The sequence below is a fragment of the Mastacembelus armatus genome, chromosome 22, assembly GCF_900324485.2.
Source record: "Mastacembelus armatus chromosome 22, fMasArm1.2, whole genome shotgun sequence".
In the NCBI taxonomy this organism is placed as follows: domain Eukaryota; kingdom Metazoa; phylum Chordata; class Actinopteri; order Synbranchiformes; family Mastacembelidae; genus Mastacembelus; species Mastacembelus armatus.
Genome location: NC_046654.1, coordinates 11687926 through 11702777, shown reverse-complemented (window position 1 = coordinate 11702777; position 14852 = coordinate 11687926). Strand labels below are relative to the sequence as shown.

The window sequence follows — 14852 nt, the reverse complement described above, 5'->3', positions numbered from 1 at the left end:
TGTAAAATAAACATGGCTAAGTGAATCTTTAAAAATGGGCAAGTAATTATAGATCAGCCCCCCTCCTCTCTGCTTTTTGGATAAGGTTGCAACATTTGAGCTTAATGCCCCCCTGTACCCAGCCCATGCTGGAGCTTCCTTCCATCTGTAAGCCGGCTCTCCCTTGGGGGGGTGCATGACTCTCCTTTGTGCTGTGGCAGGAGCCTGGCTCCATCTGGTACTGAGCATCAAGACCCTGCAGATTATGGATTCCAGGCAGTGTGAGCCTTTCATTTGCACTAGAAGGGACTAAAAGACATAGAAGAAATCCATTCGTGCATAATTATTTTACATATTGAACAATTTTCATGTGGGATTTGTTGTAGTCAACACTAAAAGCTGAACACAATCCATTTTCTAACTAAAAATTAGGATTGAAAAGGGCCTTCATTCAGTGCACACAAAAACAGCACTTCCTCTTTAAATGGGCCAGCATCTGTCAGGATGAGAGGGGGGAAGTGAGCGCCTTGTGTGAAATGGTACCCTAAAGTGACATCATGCTCAGCCAATCAGCAGCCTCGCCTGAGCTCTCTCCTCCTCTCCTGCCTCTGAGATGAGTGTATTGAGGCTGCTGAAGACATGAGCTGCTGCTGGTGCAGGGGCGGAGGGTCCAGAGCATGTTCGCCTCATATCAGGTACAGTGTGTGTGTGTGTGCATGTACACCGGTTTTCTGTACTGTTTGTGCATTTATCTAATATGGTGGATTGCTTATTCAGTGGCTATGGAAGTGCACGTTGAGCAAGTGATGGTTGGTGATGAAGGAGACTGATGGGGGCTTTGTGTTTCATAACACTCCTTAGACGATATCGCCTCCATGACTGTAACTAGGATGGGGTGTGTAGCTGTGATGTTTGTGTTTCAGTCTTTAGCTAAATTAAGTGGAAAAGAAGGTAATATTTTACATGAATGGGAGGTTTACTGACAGCATTATTCTTCACTGCATTATTGTTAGAATGTATAATGTAATAAGAAATCCACTGCTAAGAGGTGATTTTAAAGCTTCTTATTAGCAAAGAATGTGTTTGGGTGGATGTCTCAGGCCAAACAGTTTGGCATATTTTTCCCACATGTTTTTGTGGCATATATTTTGGGGTTTGTGCATTTTAAATTTGAAGTGAACACTTCTGCCGAGGCAGTGTGTAGGTTTCTATCATCCCATAGAGATAAATAACTATGCACATAACCTGAGATGTGTGACAGTGCACTGAGTCATTTCTCTATCATCCTGGGCATTTGCTGTTCTTTCCATTCATCAGAAATAGTAGGCACAAGCTTGTACTCACTTCCTGTGCTGGTCTGGAGGTTAACTCTTTGTTTCCACTGGCACAGATGATCATGCACTACCACAAAGACCTGAGGTGTGGAGTCACTGGAGGCAGACATGCACTGAACCCTGGGGTAAAAGACAGAAATGTATCGTGCTGTTGAAAAAAACCAGGGAGCAAAGGTGAGTTCCAGGCTAAACAGTTAAGGACAGCTGCAGCTTAATTCACCCAGAAGAGCCTAAGATTCAGTTTCTGTTCCTGATGTAACATCTGCCATGTGTGAATTTAGCACGGTTGAATCAGCAATAACTTTTTGTGCTTTGCTCAGGCCAAGCTGGACCTGGACAGATCCGAAACAAGGCAGCAATGGCAAAGAGAGATTACTTGGTGGAGGCGGCCAAGCAGATCCGCATGGCACTGGACAGCGAAGTCAATGAGGACTATGAGGCAGCTTTTAGTTATTATAAGAATGGCGTAGACTTACTGCTAAACGGGGTTCAGTGTAAGTGGCAAGCATTTGGTCTTTCACACACATTTTTAAGGCTAGATGATGCTGCGAATAGGGAATCTGCAGAGGCGTGTTTGTACTTGACATGTGACATGGGCCAGATTAAAAACAGGAAGTCACAAACCAAAGGTTAAACACAGATTCCCTTGCTGGCTAAACATTTTTCCCCCCACGGTGTCAGTAGTCAACCATATGTTAGAGTTCCTTATCTTAAATCAAAAGCACAAAGGTTTAATTAGAAGAGTGTCTTTTCTGTCAGAGTTATTCTAAGATACACTATTAGTACTTTTTTTATTAGTGTTTCAACTCTTTCAGTGGATCCAAACAAGGATCGTCGGGAGGCAGTGAAGAGGAAGACGACACAGTATCTGAAGAGAGCTGAAGAAATATTTATAACACATCTGCAGGATAACCTAGGGAAGGGCAGCACTCACTTAGGGGTAAGGCAGTCGTCCTGTATTTTCCCCATTTTCTCACATTAAAATGTCTACATTCCAGCTGTAGTTTGTTCTCACTGAGAAAGAACACAAAGAGAACCTCTTGTATTGCTTCTTATTAGATAAAATGTTTAGTGCCCATCTCTGATACACAAATCTTGTAAAACATATAGGTGCTAATATCCTCTGTCGCTTTCATCGCCAGGGCTACAGCAGTCTGAGATTTCGTCCAATCAGACACCTGAGTTCGCCTGTGGAGGATCTAGAGATGTGTAAGGTGGTTGGAGTGACTGATAAGGCAAGACTTTCTTTTACTCTTCTTACCTCGCTAACAGTACTGGATTTGGGTGTTGGCACTCCATCTTGTAAACAATGAAAATGTAAATGATCAACTTGCCTCTAACCACAGAAGCTGTTTATAGTGAACTATGTTGTAATAATTTATCTGGTTTTCCATGTTATCCTGAGGATGTTATTTTCCGTTCCAAAGGTCCTGATTGTTCAAAGTATGGTCAATAAAGAGACATTTGTTGTAAAGGTGAGTATGCAATCCTTTTCCATGGGCACTGAACTAGAGAAAAAAAAAAAAGAGGCTCAACTATAATAGATATAAAAAAAAACACAGGTCCATTGGTCAGTATCTAAAAACCAACAGCAGAGATATTTTGGCTGTTGTGGCAGGAAGCCAGACTTTTTGTGTTACGTGGCAGGCCGGTCGATAGGAGCTCTCTCCATCCTGTCTCCCTGAGTATCATCCAGAATTGATCTGCCTGAAAGCACCTTTTTAGCCAGTGCAAGTGCACCTCAAATTTCAGTGACTAGAGAAGCAATAACAGAAAGACGCTAAATGGGGGAATTCCAAGCAGTATTTCATCATTTTTAAGTTACACATATGTCCATAGTGATATATATATTTTCCTATAATAATGCGCACACTTGTCTTCTTGAAGAAGAACAATCATTACATGGATGTATTCTTTCAGAGTCTGGTCAAGTCAAGCTGGGAGAGCAGGGACCAGCCAACCATCATTCCTCAGGGGGTGCCATACATGGTTAAGCTGCTGAGATATTATGTCAGTGAAGATGCTGTGTACCTGCATCTTGAGCATGTCAAAGGTGAGCTGGTATTAACTGCTCTGCTCTCACTGCTGCTGGAGAACTAATGGAGGGATTTTTAAGCTTTTTAGCATTAGGTGGACACTAGGTGTTTTTTCAAAACCAGCACTAAACAATGTGTATACCTACATTATAGCAGTAGCATTGATATAGCACATTGTTTGCCCTATTGCTGATCTTGTTTTTCTGTCCCTCTGGTCCTAGGTGGGAGGCTCTTCTCCAAGCTACACAAGCTGAGGAACGAGAAGGCCAAGGAGCACCCAGATTGCTTCACCTCTGGCCCGCACAGTGTCAAGTTAAAGACCAGCTACACCTCACCCACAATCAGTACAGACTACCAGCACAGTAACATAGATAACCTGGGAATAATTTCAAAGAAATTAAGCGATGAGAGCCCAGATACAGACTTCCCCACATCATGGGATGAGACTCAGCAGCGTCTGGAGAGCTGTGGGACTCACTCCTACATTGAGGAAACAGGCTGTCTGCAAAACACACGCTCCGCAGCATCATTTTACACTAAGCTTGACCGGCTAACTCTGCATTCTGGCCCAACAAAGACGCAGGTCACCACCCACATCCATCCACCAGCTCCTAGTTTATGTTTGCACTCCAGTGAAACTCAGGAAAAGCCTGCTCTTCCTCTCGCTTGTGCTCGCATCAGTCAAACTCTCGATGTCATGTCAGAACTCCAGAAACAAAAAGCTGGAATGGGACTGATAGAGTGCAGCTCGGAGTTTGAAGTGGCTTGGAAAGCTGCGGATCCAGCACACAACTGTGACAAAGCAAACCCCTATGCAGTGACTGGCAGCGACTTACACAGCACACTAGGGCAAACTCCGCCTAATACAAATCAGACCTCATTTACAAATGCAGCATCACCAAACAGTGAAAATAACGGTTTGAGTTCCTCACCTGCCATTTTGCATCTTTCTCTCCATTGCCAAACCCAGGTCCGTGGCAGGGCATCATGGGATACCAATGGCTCTCACCTAGGATCTGTTTTAAGTGGTAACTCTGCAGACACAGTTGCAGAAACAAAGCAATGCAGCTGCAGTCCCACAATAAAGGAAAGAAACGGAGTGGTGGTCATCAGGAGCACAGACAGAGCAGTATTTTCTGACCACACAGACACAATCATCACCTCAGAAGGCTCCTGGCCTCCCTCCGCTTCCTCGTGCCACAACACTGTGGGTAAACAAGAAACATTATCGGCGATGAATCTGTCCCTGTCAGGGGTGAAATACAAAGGAGAAAAATGTTCCAGTGAGGCAATAGAAGGAACAAAGGAAGCATGGACATTGCTGAGTCCTAAAGAAAAAATGGCACTTGGAAAAGAAAGATCATTTGTGAGCTGGTTTTCCTCTGGCCCTTGTGAAGCCCCACCCCACAGGAGAAGAGAAGAGGATGTGGGTGCTTTAATGAAATCAGAGGAATCGGAAGGACAGGAGGAAGACCAGATCATTGAGGTGGATGGCTGGTGCCATCTACCACAGTTTCCTCTCAAGTCCTCCAGGCCTAAAGACAGGGCCATGCATACGTGCTGGGGGCTTCCTGAGACAGAGGTGCGTGTCTGGGGGGCACAAATCCTTCTAGCCCTAGAGAGTCTGCATCAGCAAGGCATCCTATGCCGGGATCTCAACCCAAGAAATGTTCTGCTCACCAGCAACGGTGAGTCTAACTAATAAATTTAAAAGGTCTCATTGAAAAGCACAATACTTTTGATTTTGATAAAACATGTTTTCACAGGAAAGGTGTGCCTGACATTTTTTGGGCAGTGGAGTGAGGTTCAGTCAGATATTAGCTCCAAAGCCATGGAACAAATGTACTGTGCTCCAGGTATGCATTCCTTTGATGGCACAACAGTGGTTCAGCCTTAGTGGAACCTGCCACCTAGTGGCAAAATTTAGATTGTGCACTTTATGCTGAAAGAAAGATTAAATACTGCACATTGGATGGGAAACTAAAGATGGAAAATACATTTTCAAGAAATGATGTGTGTGATAAAACTAAACTCATCTTGTTGTTTGTTGGCAGAAATTGGTGGTGTGTCCAGGGTTACCGAAGCTTGTGATTGGTGGAGTCTTGGAGCCTTGTTGTTTGAACTTCTAACAGGAATGGTAAGCAAAAGCCTGTATTAGCATATTTATGCTTAAAAGGTTGGCTTCATCATTATGCACCCAGCTGTGATGTTGGGTCATATGCTCCTCACACACACTTAACTGTGCCTCCAGCCACTGTGGCAGCTCCATCCAGCAGGAATCCACTCACACACCCAGCTGCTCATCCCCGACCACCTGAGCACCGCAGCTGCCTCGCTGCTCACTGAGGTTAGGTTTAAGCTTCAAACATTTACAAGGCTTCTGGTTCAGTCATACAAAAGTGCAAAAAAAAAAAAAAAAAATCTTACTGTATTTATACTCTCCACAGCTGCTTCAGTTCGATGCTGGCTATCGCTTGGGCTCTGGAGGTGGAGGTGTGAGTGACATCAAGTGCCATCCCTTCTTCAGCGCCATCTCCTGGAAAGCTCTGAGCTGCTAGCAGCCGTGACAGCATCACCTCTGCTCCCTCTGTACTCCACTGGAAGGGAAGATGAATGCTCTCCTGAGCCTAAACGTTCTAGTACAGCTCAAATGGTTGCAGCACCAGATCCCCGGGTTCCTTCGCATTTTGTGCTTCCCAAAGAAAAATGATATAATAAAGACTGAAACAGGAACTAAACTAGTGAACCATGTCACTTCCAAAATTTCATATATTACTTCTAAGAGTGTACAGTATTGATATTGGAATTTAAAGTAACTTTTATGCAATTTTATTATATTTGATAATACTTTATATCGATGAATATCAAATGTATTATCACCATACATCAACACTGACGCCACCTAAGTCATTCTGACAGTTACGAAGTTTTGGTTGTCTGCCTTTGAATATTGTAGAAACTCAAAGATATTAATCATCACATAATATTCTGCTACAATTAGACTACCTTAGCATTACCTTAACATTAAAGATGTGGGCTAGGACTTTTATTTCAAAAAGTAAAACCTCTTCATCTTTTTACACAGCAGCAATACTCCACAACCCACTTACATAAAAACTGGCAATTTAAAGTAAAACACTTAAAAAAAAAAACAGGGGTAAGGGGGCATAGGGAATGTTTCCATTCAGGTGTACTGCACGATAATCTGTTAACATACCAAGGCTTTTGTCATTTAGTTTTAATCTATCTGCACTATATGTAGATGGCCTTATTAAGTTATCAATGACATGCCATGCTATTCCTAAAAATGTAGCAACCCAAGACTGTCAACATAAAACTGCAAAAAAAAAAAATATTCCAAAACCAAAAGTAGTCAAGTAATGTCGCTTTTATTGTTTAAAACTTGTTTCTTAAATATTCTTTCTCACATAGCTTTAAGACATTTCTCTTCATTTTTCTAAGATAGATTGCATGAATTGTCAGAGGACTGCTTCATTTTGGACATTTTAGAACATAGTGTTTCTTGGTTGCTAGACCCAGTATGTGCCCTTCTCTCAAACAAAATATCTCATACTATGCTGTTTCATCTGATTTTCAAATTATCTCAAAATGAGTTCAAAATTTTTCAGCTGTCTGTAGAAAATGGCATTTGGCGAACGGGTTATGGAATAACCTTTTTGCTAGACCCTGACTGTAGAGCACCAAACCTTTTAAATCACTGCCAGCCTTACAAATGTCCATTGCACAACCCAACTGCCTCCAAAAATCCTTTTTTGCTAGTTAATCAATAGAACAATACATTAACTGCAGTTAGAGTAATGTTCATCAGGTGAGCACAGCCACTGTTTGTGGAGGGTGGTTTGGTTGGGCCTTGGGATCACATGTCAAGGAGTAGCACCCTGGGGTCCTCCACCACTGACTTGACCTTGCGCAAGAAAGTGACGGCCTCTCTTCCATCAATCAAACGATGATCATACGTCAGGGCAACATACATCATGGGACGGATCTCCACCTAAACAAGAGAAAGTTCACTGAGCCCAAATTCCAGCACAATACACACCACTGTTCCACAATGATATGTTGTTTATACCATTATTAAGCTCACTGGCTTTATGAGTGCTGGTTAGACAAAACAAGCAACTTGAGTTCTGAGTTAATGAAATACCCAGTCGTGAAAATTTGATTGACAAGTGGCAAACAGAGCTGTGTTTTCAATGACAGATTTTTCAAACCGAGTCCATTTTCATTACTGTGTTCCATGTTTAAGGGTGTTGTAATCTAATAACAGTTACTACTAAAAAGATATTAGATGAATCGCTCTTTGATCTACTGAGGTTGCTATTTAATGCAGTTAAAATTATTTTTAACATGTACTTTGACTATTTTAGTGCTTAATATGTCTTAAGATCATATTTTTGTACACCATTCTGTATTTGTATGTGTGACAATGAGGAAACAAACCTTGCCACCGACTGCAACTGGCCTGTCAAAGATGCCATGCATGCCTAAAATGGCAGACTGGGGGGGGTTGATTATAGGTGTGCCGAACATGGACCCAAACACACCACCATTGCTGATGGTGAAAGTTCCTCCATCCATGTCCTCAACAGCCAGCTCATTCTTACGTGCCTGCAAGCACATATCCACAGATAACACCACTTGCCAGTAAGTGAGTAAAAAACTCAGAGGAACTAAGCCATTCTAATGATGTTTATATGGCATCAAAAAAAATATGCCATATAAAATATTACCTTTTCTCCCAACAAATTGATAGCTTTCTCAATGTCTGCAAAATTCATTGCCTCTACATTTCGGATTACTGGAACCACCAGACCCTGAGAGAGAAGTCACATGAATTTTCAGCCCTTCACACATTAGAGACAAATGGGCTATTAAGCACTTAACACTCAGCATCACAATGTAAGCATTACTTGTTTTACCTTTGGAGTGGCCACAGCCACACTGATGTCAACGTAGTCCCTGTACACAATCTCTTTGGTTGTGTCATCAATTACTGGAAACACAAAGAGCAACACTTAGATGAAAATTGTTAATCATTTACTTTACATTTGCTACTAAGATTCTTTTCTTTTTCACATGTGCCATTTCTGCCAGTAAAAAGGAAGGTGAAACCCACAGACTATTTCAAGCTTTTAAAAGCCAGCAATGCCAACTACCCCCTACTTCAGTGCGGTCCTTCTAAATAGGTCACGGTGGTCTAAAGGCAGTAAATAAGTCAGTGTTGGTTTTGAGGTTTGGCAATGAAAGATACCGAAACTTGAAATCTTTTTCTACATCACACATACTTGCAGTTATTTGATGCCAAGCGTGCAAAGGTAGAGCCAAACAAACACAAATGAAGGTTTCTCAGGTTTTTTTTTTTTTAAAAAAGGTAAATCTATACCAGCATTGACAGCAGGTTGGTCGGTCAGCGCGTAGGCTGCAGCCTTCACAAATGCAGACATGAAGCCCAACTTGATGTTATGCTTTTTCAGGAAAGCGTCTTTATATGCCTTCCTCATCTCTGAGATGTTGCTGCAGAAACAGAAAAATATATGTACAGTTCACAGTAGAGAAGTTGTAGTGCTTATTGACCCATTATTTAAGAATAACACTTACACACAATAGCACTACTAAGATATACCAAATCTCCATTAACAGATTTCAAATATTGTCCTCAAGCTGAAAGAAAGTGTCCCACTTCTGAAACCTTTCGGAGAAATTTCAATAAAAAATGTATGCTTTTTTGATGGTTATATGTTGCAGATCAGGCTAAATTAAAGCTACTGAAATCGGTCTGCTAATCGTTTCACCATTGCTCATTTTCTCTTGTATCTCTCTTTTTAATTGTTTGTTTTCCTGTCTCTAACCCTGTTGAAGCTCTAGGGTTTCTCCGCTAATACAATTACCCCTCCCAAGACACAGACTCTCCGAGAAAGGAGAGAAGAAGCGATAAAAATCTTCACTTTCTAGAGCCTGTAAATCTTATTGGGCTGTCATAAAAGCCCATATTGGTCGAGGCAGCTCTTCCACTCAGAGCGCAGGTCTCTGCGGGCCCCAGATGCTCCGGCCTCCTGCTCCGACTACCTCCTTCGGCTCCACATGAGCCCTAGCCTGGGAAGTCTTCCTCCAGACTGTCAATGTCAATCCAATTAAGATACACAGAAAACCCTGAATAGCCGAAAGCTGACACCACACATTTGCGGGGAAAAGAAATCCTCAAAGTGTCCTCTTCAGCACAGGGGGCAAGTGCAGACAACATTTCCTTGTAAATTAATAAAACCTGTTTTAACAATTCTTATCTTCTTTTAGATGGCATTATGACCAAATATTTACATTCCAGTGTTTAAGAGGATATTGAGTTTCAAAAAGCTTTTCCTATTGGGCAGATTCCAATCTATAACCATTTGTGTAAGTGTTGTTTTGGCTTTTAACAGATACACAGCACCAGTCAAAAGTTTGGACACACATATTCATTCAATAGTTTCTTTGTTTCTATTATTTTCCATGTTGTAGATTAATACTCAACACATCAAAATATAAAATAACACATAGGAATTTATGTAAAAAGACATTTGTAAGTACAAAAATATATTTGAAATTATTCAGAGGGCCACCTTATGCGCACACTGGTATTCTGTCAACAAGGAAAACAGTTTTTCAGTCTTGAAGGAGTTCTCACATATGCTGAGCACTTCTCACCTACTTTATTTATGTATTTATTTCATTACCGTGAAGGCTACTTGTACTCTGGCTAGTGCTGATGTGGCCTCTAATCTGAGATGCTGTTAACTGAAAATTGACAACAGAACAGTGGCAGTTCAACAGTGGCTACTTTGTGAAATCTAAAATATAAAAAAATTATTTACTTTGTCTAAAACTTTTTGCTTACTACATACTTATTTCATAGTTTTAATATCTTCAGCTTTAATCAACAGTGTAGAAAGTAATACAAAGTCAAACATTTAATGTGAAGGTGTGTCTGGTACTGTACATAGTTTATGTATACTGTATACATACTGCCCTGGCACTGTTTTAATTTAACTGTTTGCATTAACTGTTTGCATTTATGTGTTGAAGTAGCAGAGCACCTTTTTTCATTTATTAAAAATAGCACAGAGGGCTTAATAAATGTAGGTCAACCAATTTCGAATTTCCTACCTCATATCGACCTCGTTAAAAGTGGTCAACATCGCGCAGGTGTTTTGGGCTTCCTTCAGTCTCTGGGCAATTCTCAGCCTCATGCGGTTCATCTTGACCTAAATCGGAAAAACAGAAATATTAAAAATACCAATCTTAATAAACAGGTTCCCACTCTTACTTTACTCCATTTAACAAATATAAAAGTCATTAGGGCAAGGATGATTTTTTCTTATTTTTTGTTTGGTAATTTGTGCACTTTACCCTGCTCTCTGTCCTGGCTGCTTTAGCTCCTGCTTCTGCTTGGGCAACTGGTGGAGCTGAAGCAGAAGTGGGCTTGATGGCTGAAACTACAAAACACAGTATCTCTCAGACAGTATCTCTAGACATCATTTTAGTGCAACTGCTTCAGGCCACTTCTCACAAAAAGTGAAACAAGGACAAAACATGTAACCTTCAGGTCACAGATGTCAAGCAACACAGTTCTCACATGACACAGACCGTCTGTCTGACGACAACTAACCTGGTTTGGTGTCCATAGCATGTGCTGGCACAGGTGGCACAGGGGGCATGGTAGTGGGAATGGGACCCACAGCTGAGGGAGGAGGAGGAGGAGGGGGAACAGCAGAAGGTGCTGGAGGGGCTGCAGCAGCTGAAGCCTCAGACTTTGGAGCTTCTGCCGCTTTTGTAGCACCGGCTGAAGAGAAGGGTGAAAAGTTAGACTAATGTAGAATTAACAGTCATATCATCTTAATGATACTATTTTATATTGATGTTGTATTTCAGTAACAATCCAGTGCTACAAACCTCCTTTCCTAAGCTTAAAAAGAGGAGTTCCTCCCTCAACCTTCCCTCCATCTGGGACCAAAAGCTCCTCAATCACTCCAGCAGCAGGGGAGGGAACCTGCACTGATGTCTAAGAGCCAGGAAAAAACAAAGTCAATATAGTCACATGTTTAAAAGGGAAAGGTAAAAAGTTCCAGGACATTTTCCTAAAATGTTTCAAGAAAACCATTAGTGTGCTGATGGGGGAGACAGACATTATGTATTTTAATGAAAGGAAAAGGACAGACATCAGTAATTTGTCTTACCAGTTAAGACTTTAAGAGTACTGTGAAATACAACTTTGGGAAAAAGCCAACATGCCCATTCATTCACACTGTACAACACACTTCACAGCCCAACAACAAAGCAATTGCATACAAACTCAACGTGTATGCCATCTGCTTAGTTTTACCTTATCAGTCTCAATTTCGCACACCACCTCATCCTCTGAGACTGTGTCTCCAACAGCTAAAAGGAGAAAACTTTGTTTTAGCATCTAAATACGAACTGACTACCTTTTTTTTTTAAGTATCATTGAGATGTGGCTTCTGTATCAGAAGTAACTGATGTACTGTATGTTTATTAATAAAAGTCTTTACCTTTCTCCCACCTTACATCCCCCTCTGTGACAGATTCCGCAAATGCAGGGGTTTTGACGGTAACGACTTCATCTCCTGGAGGTCAAAGGAAATGCATGTCTTCACTCAACACATCAGTGGTTAAACTTCATGTACAGGGAAGTGTAAAAATAAAAGGGGAAAATGTTATAACATACTGTAGGCTACAGATGTCCTGAAGTACTGGATTTGGAAGACACTCGACCGAGGATCAGATTTCCTGAAAATAAACACATATAGACCACATGAAACAGAAATCCACCCATAACCCACCCGACTTACCCCCCACAAAAAAGTTTATAGTTGGTATCATGATAAAATCTGGAAATTAAGTTTACAGAAATGCAGTGATGTCATGGCTATGACACTACCAGGTGGGATGACAACAAAGGGATGACAGTCCATTTAAAAAAAAAAAAAAAAAAAAAAAAAATTATATGTGTAGTGTGAGCAGTGTACTCACATTCTGACGGTAAAGCCCGTCTCTAAAATAGTTTGATGTTTTAATGTGTGGGTGTGTGTGTACTTACACACTGTTGTTGAAGGTGATTGAATGGCTAGCTGATAGAGCTGTTGGAGACAGGACAATGGAAATATGTAAAATCACTTCTTTCTAAAAGAAGAAACTGGGACTGAAAATTTTAAGCAGTATAAATTTAATACCTGCTGTGGCCCGACGAGCAAACAGATTATTCCCCTGTGAAAACACACTGAAGTATTACAAAGTGTCCCTAACTTTTAAAAGTAAGTCTTTTTCACCTGGAATGCCAAGAAAATAAGCATTTATACCTTGGTTAACACTGGGTAACTAATAATGCTGACAGTGATAATCAGCAGTAGAAAGGGAAGTGGGTGCTGATGGTCGAAGGTCATTCTACGTGTTGGTCAATCAACAGTAATAGGTACCTGTTCCACCTGCCAGATAATTAGAGGTGATCATCTAGCAAACAGAACTGACCGTTGACCATCAGCACTGACTTCCTGTTGCTCACTCATTCAATTAAAAGCCAGGTGTATATTATATGCACACACTATCCAGTTAACATATGGAATTATGCAAGCCAAATATGTTTTGATTTTTATTCTTCTCAATAGCCACCTTTTGCTTTGGTAACAGCCTTGCCATGTCTCAGCATTTTCTCAGCCAGGTTCATGAGGCTGTCACCTGGAATACTTACAGCAGCTCCAACACATGCTGAGCATTTGGTGACTGATTTACCTTCACTCACATTACTTCTTGTTCAAGTAGCCCTCATATATCCTGAAGGGGTGTTTTGGGTCACTATCTGATCAAAATACAAATGACTGTCCAACTAAGCACAAACTAGATGGGATGGTGTGTCACTACAGATTATTGTGGTGTTGAATTCTGAATAAACAACCAATGGTGGCATCAGCAAAGCACCTCCCACCTCATCAGGGATCATCTTCTGACTTTTTCTGTATCTTGCAAATATATGGTGGATGGAACCAAAAATCTCAAATTTGGACTCAAAGTGTCCCCTTCAGCAATTTAGATTCTTGAAACCAAAGTACAGATTTCTAGTGTCCTTTGCTTGTTTTTCTTGGACCAAGCAATTCTCTACTTAATGGTCTCCCTTAGTAATGGTTTCCTCACACCAATTTCACCATGAAGGCTGGATTTGCACAGTCTCCTCCATAACAGTTGATGTCGAGATGCGTCTGCTAAGTGAACTCTGGGAAGCATTGATGTGGGCTCTAAAGAACAAACTATTAACTGGCAACTTTTGTGGCAAGGAACTTTCATGAACTTATCCTCTGCAGCAGACGTAACTCTTGGTCTTCCTTTCATGGGGCAGTCATGAAATTGTGCTATCTCACAATAGCCAGATACTTCATATTGTTTGAGGGTTTCTGTAAGTGCACTGAAGCTTTCAAGACAGACTGATCTTCACATCAGTAATTATGGACTGTCGTCTCTTTACTTAGGTAAACATTTGATGCCATAACATGCATCACTACAACAGTGTTCCTGTATACCACCACTACTTAAGCAATAAAGTTATGATCTCAAATGCATTAAGGCAAGAAATTCCACTAATTAACTTTTAAAAGGCAAACAGGAAACTACTTCAAGATCTTAATAATATGCAAAGCTGTTAACAGGGCAATCAATGGCTACTTTACCACATTCGAAAAATATTAAACATATTTTGCTGTGACCATCTCTGCTTACTATATACACATATTAGGTTAGCTGTCCAATAGACATTTTAATTAATATAGAACTACACAAAGTTACACCACCGATTCATTCAAAAAGAAACATTAAATATGATAAACTCCCAGTTTTCTCTTATAAACCACAACATGACCTCAGCATGTCTGCTAAAAGCTAGCTAACTTACTCGTTCATTTAGCTTAGTATAAGTTTGCGTCAACCGCAGCTACATATACACGGACCGGTGCTTTCTGCTTAGGTCAAGGACCCTCAACATCACCCCAAACACATAGGGCTCATCTGTTATACTGAATAAAGACTGAGGTACAGACTCGTGTAGTTAAAGTGTCATCCTGTCCTTGGCTTACAATGCTAAGGCCTGCAGGGGTTAGCAGGCTAATGCTAACTCTGACAGCGCTGACCACATTAATGCAACGCGACGATCCCGCGAATGGCAACGAGCAGAGCACGTTTTATTGCCTTGTTGCCTACCTGGCGGATGGCAGAGAGAGAACGGCCAATATTCCTGGTGAGACACCGGGAATGAGATAGCATGATGGCTGAATGACAGCAGCCTGTCAGCGGAAGCTAAACTCCGGTCGCACCGACAGGCCAGGCACGCGCAGGCGCAAGAACGGCGGAAGTCGTGTGGGACGAACCAAGTGGAGGACGGAGAGGGGGGTGTCAAAGTGGTCCCGTCCGACCGCCAGAGGACAACAGGTAAAAATAACGTGCACGA

The 14852-nt window shown here is 41.4% G+C and overlaps 2 protein-coding genes across 4 annotated transcripts; one reads left to right on the top strand and one right to left on the bottom strand.

The window, feature by feature from the left end:
• The first annotated feature begins 627 nt into the window (after positions 1-627).
• On the top strand, positions 628-6461 carry rps6kl1 (ribosomal protein S6 kinase-like 1). 3 transcript variants are annotated; one of them, XM_026302749.2, is made up of 12 exons: positions 629-674; positions 1370-1487; positions 1634-1807; positions 2129-2253; positions 2456-2548; positions 2741-2788; positions 3234-3366; positions 3571-5037; positions 5116-5205; positions 5404-5486; positions 5601-5696; positions 5797-6461. In XM_026302749.2, the coding sequence occupies exons 3-12, from the start codon at positions 1672-1674 to the stop codon at positions 5905-5907; spliced, it is 2382 nt and encodes a 793-aa protein (XP_026158534.1). In that variant the 5' UTR covers positions 629-674; positions 1370-1487; positions 1634-1671; the 3' UTR covers positions 5908-6461. The 3 variants fall into 3 exon arrangements, with proteins under 3 accessions (XP_026158549.1, XP_026158534.1, XP_026158541.1); XM_026302764.1 differs by lacking the exon at positions 5116-5205 and having other exon boundaries at positions 628-674; XM_026302756.1 differs by lacking the exon at positions 629-674 and having other exon boundaries at positions 1319-1487.
• A 261-nt stretch (positions 6462-6722) lies between these two features.
• Positions 6723-14746, bottom strand: dlst (dihydrolipoamide S-succinyltransferase). The gene is made up of 15 exons (XM_026307865.1): positions 14606-14746; positions 12595-12628; positions 12462-12501; positions 12090-12151; positions 11914-11988; positions 11727-11782; positions 11297-11405; positions 11013-11186; positions 10754-10839; positions 10511-10608; positions 8754-8884; positions 8290-8363; positions 8101-8184; positions 7811-7978; positions 6723-7361 (listed from the first exon to the last, which is right to left on the bottom strand). Exons 1-15 carry the CDS (start codon positions 14666-14668, stop codon positions 7227-7229), a joined length of 1389 nt encoding a protein of 462 aa, XP_026163650.1. The 5' UTR covers positions 14669-14746; the 3' UTR covers positions 6723-7226.
• Positions 14747-14852: the final 106 nt, after the last annotated feature.

Bases quoted from the DNA above. Each gene is read 5' to 3' on its own strand.
- rps6kl1 (XM_026302749.2), top strand. From the start codon at position 1,672: ATGGCAAAGAGAGATTACTTGGTGGAGGCGGCCAAGCAGATCCGCATG. The intron at 5,206-5,403 runs GTATGCATTCCT...GTTTGTTGGCAG, and splicing joins ACAAATGTACTGTGCTCCAG to AAATTGGTGGTGTGTCCAGG. The intron at 5,697-5,796 runs GTTAGGTTTAAG...TACTCTCCACAG, and splicing joins CTGCCTCGCTGCTCACTGAG to CTGCTTCAGTTCGATGCTGG.
- dlst (XM_026307865.1), bottom strand. From the start codon at position 14,668: ATGCTATCTCATTCCCGGTGTCTCACCAGGAATATTGGCCGTTCTCTC. The intron at 10,840-11,012 runs GTTAGTTGTCGT...TGTGTTTTGTAG, and splicing joins TGCTATGGACACCAAACCAG to TTTCAGCCATCAAGCCCACT. The intron at 7,979-8,100 runs GTAATATTTTAT...ATGTGCTTGCAG, and splicing joins TCAATTTGTTGGGAGAAAAG to GCACGTAAGAATGAGCTGGC.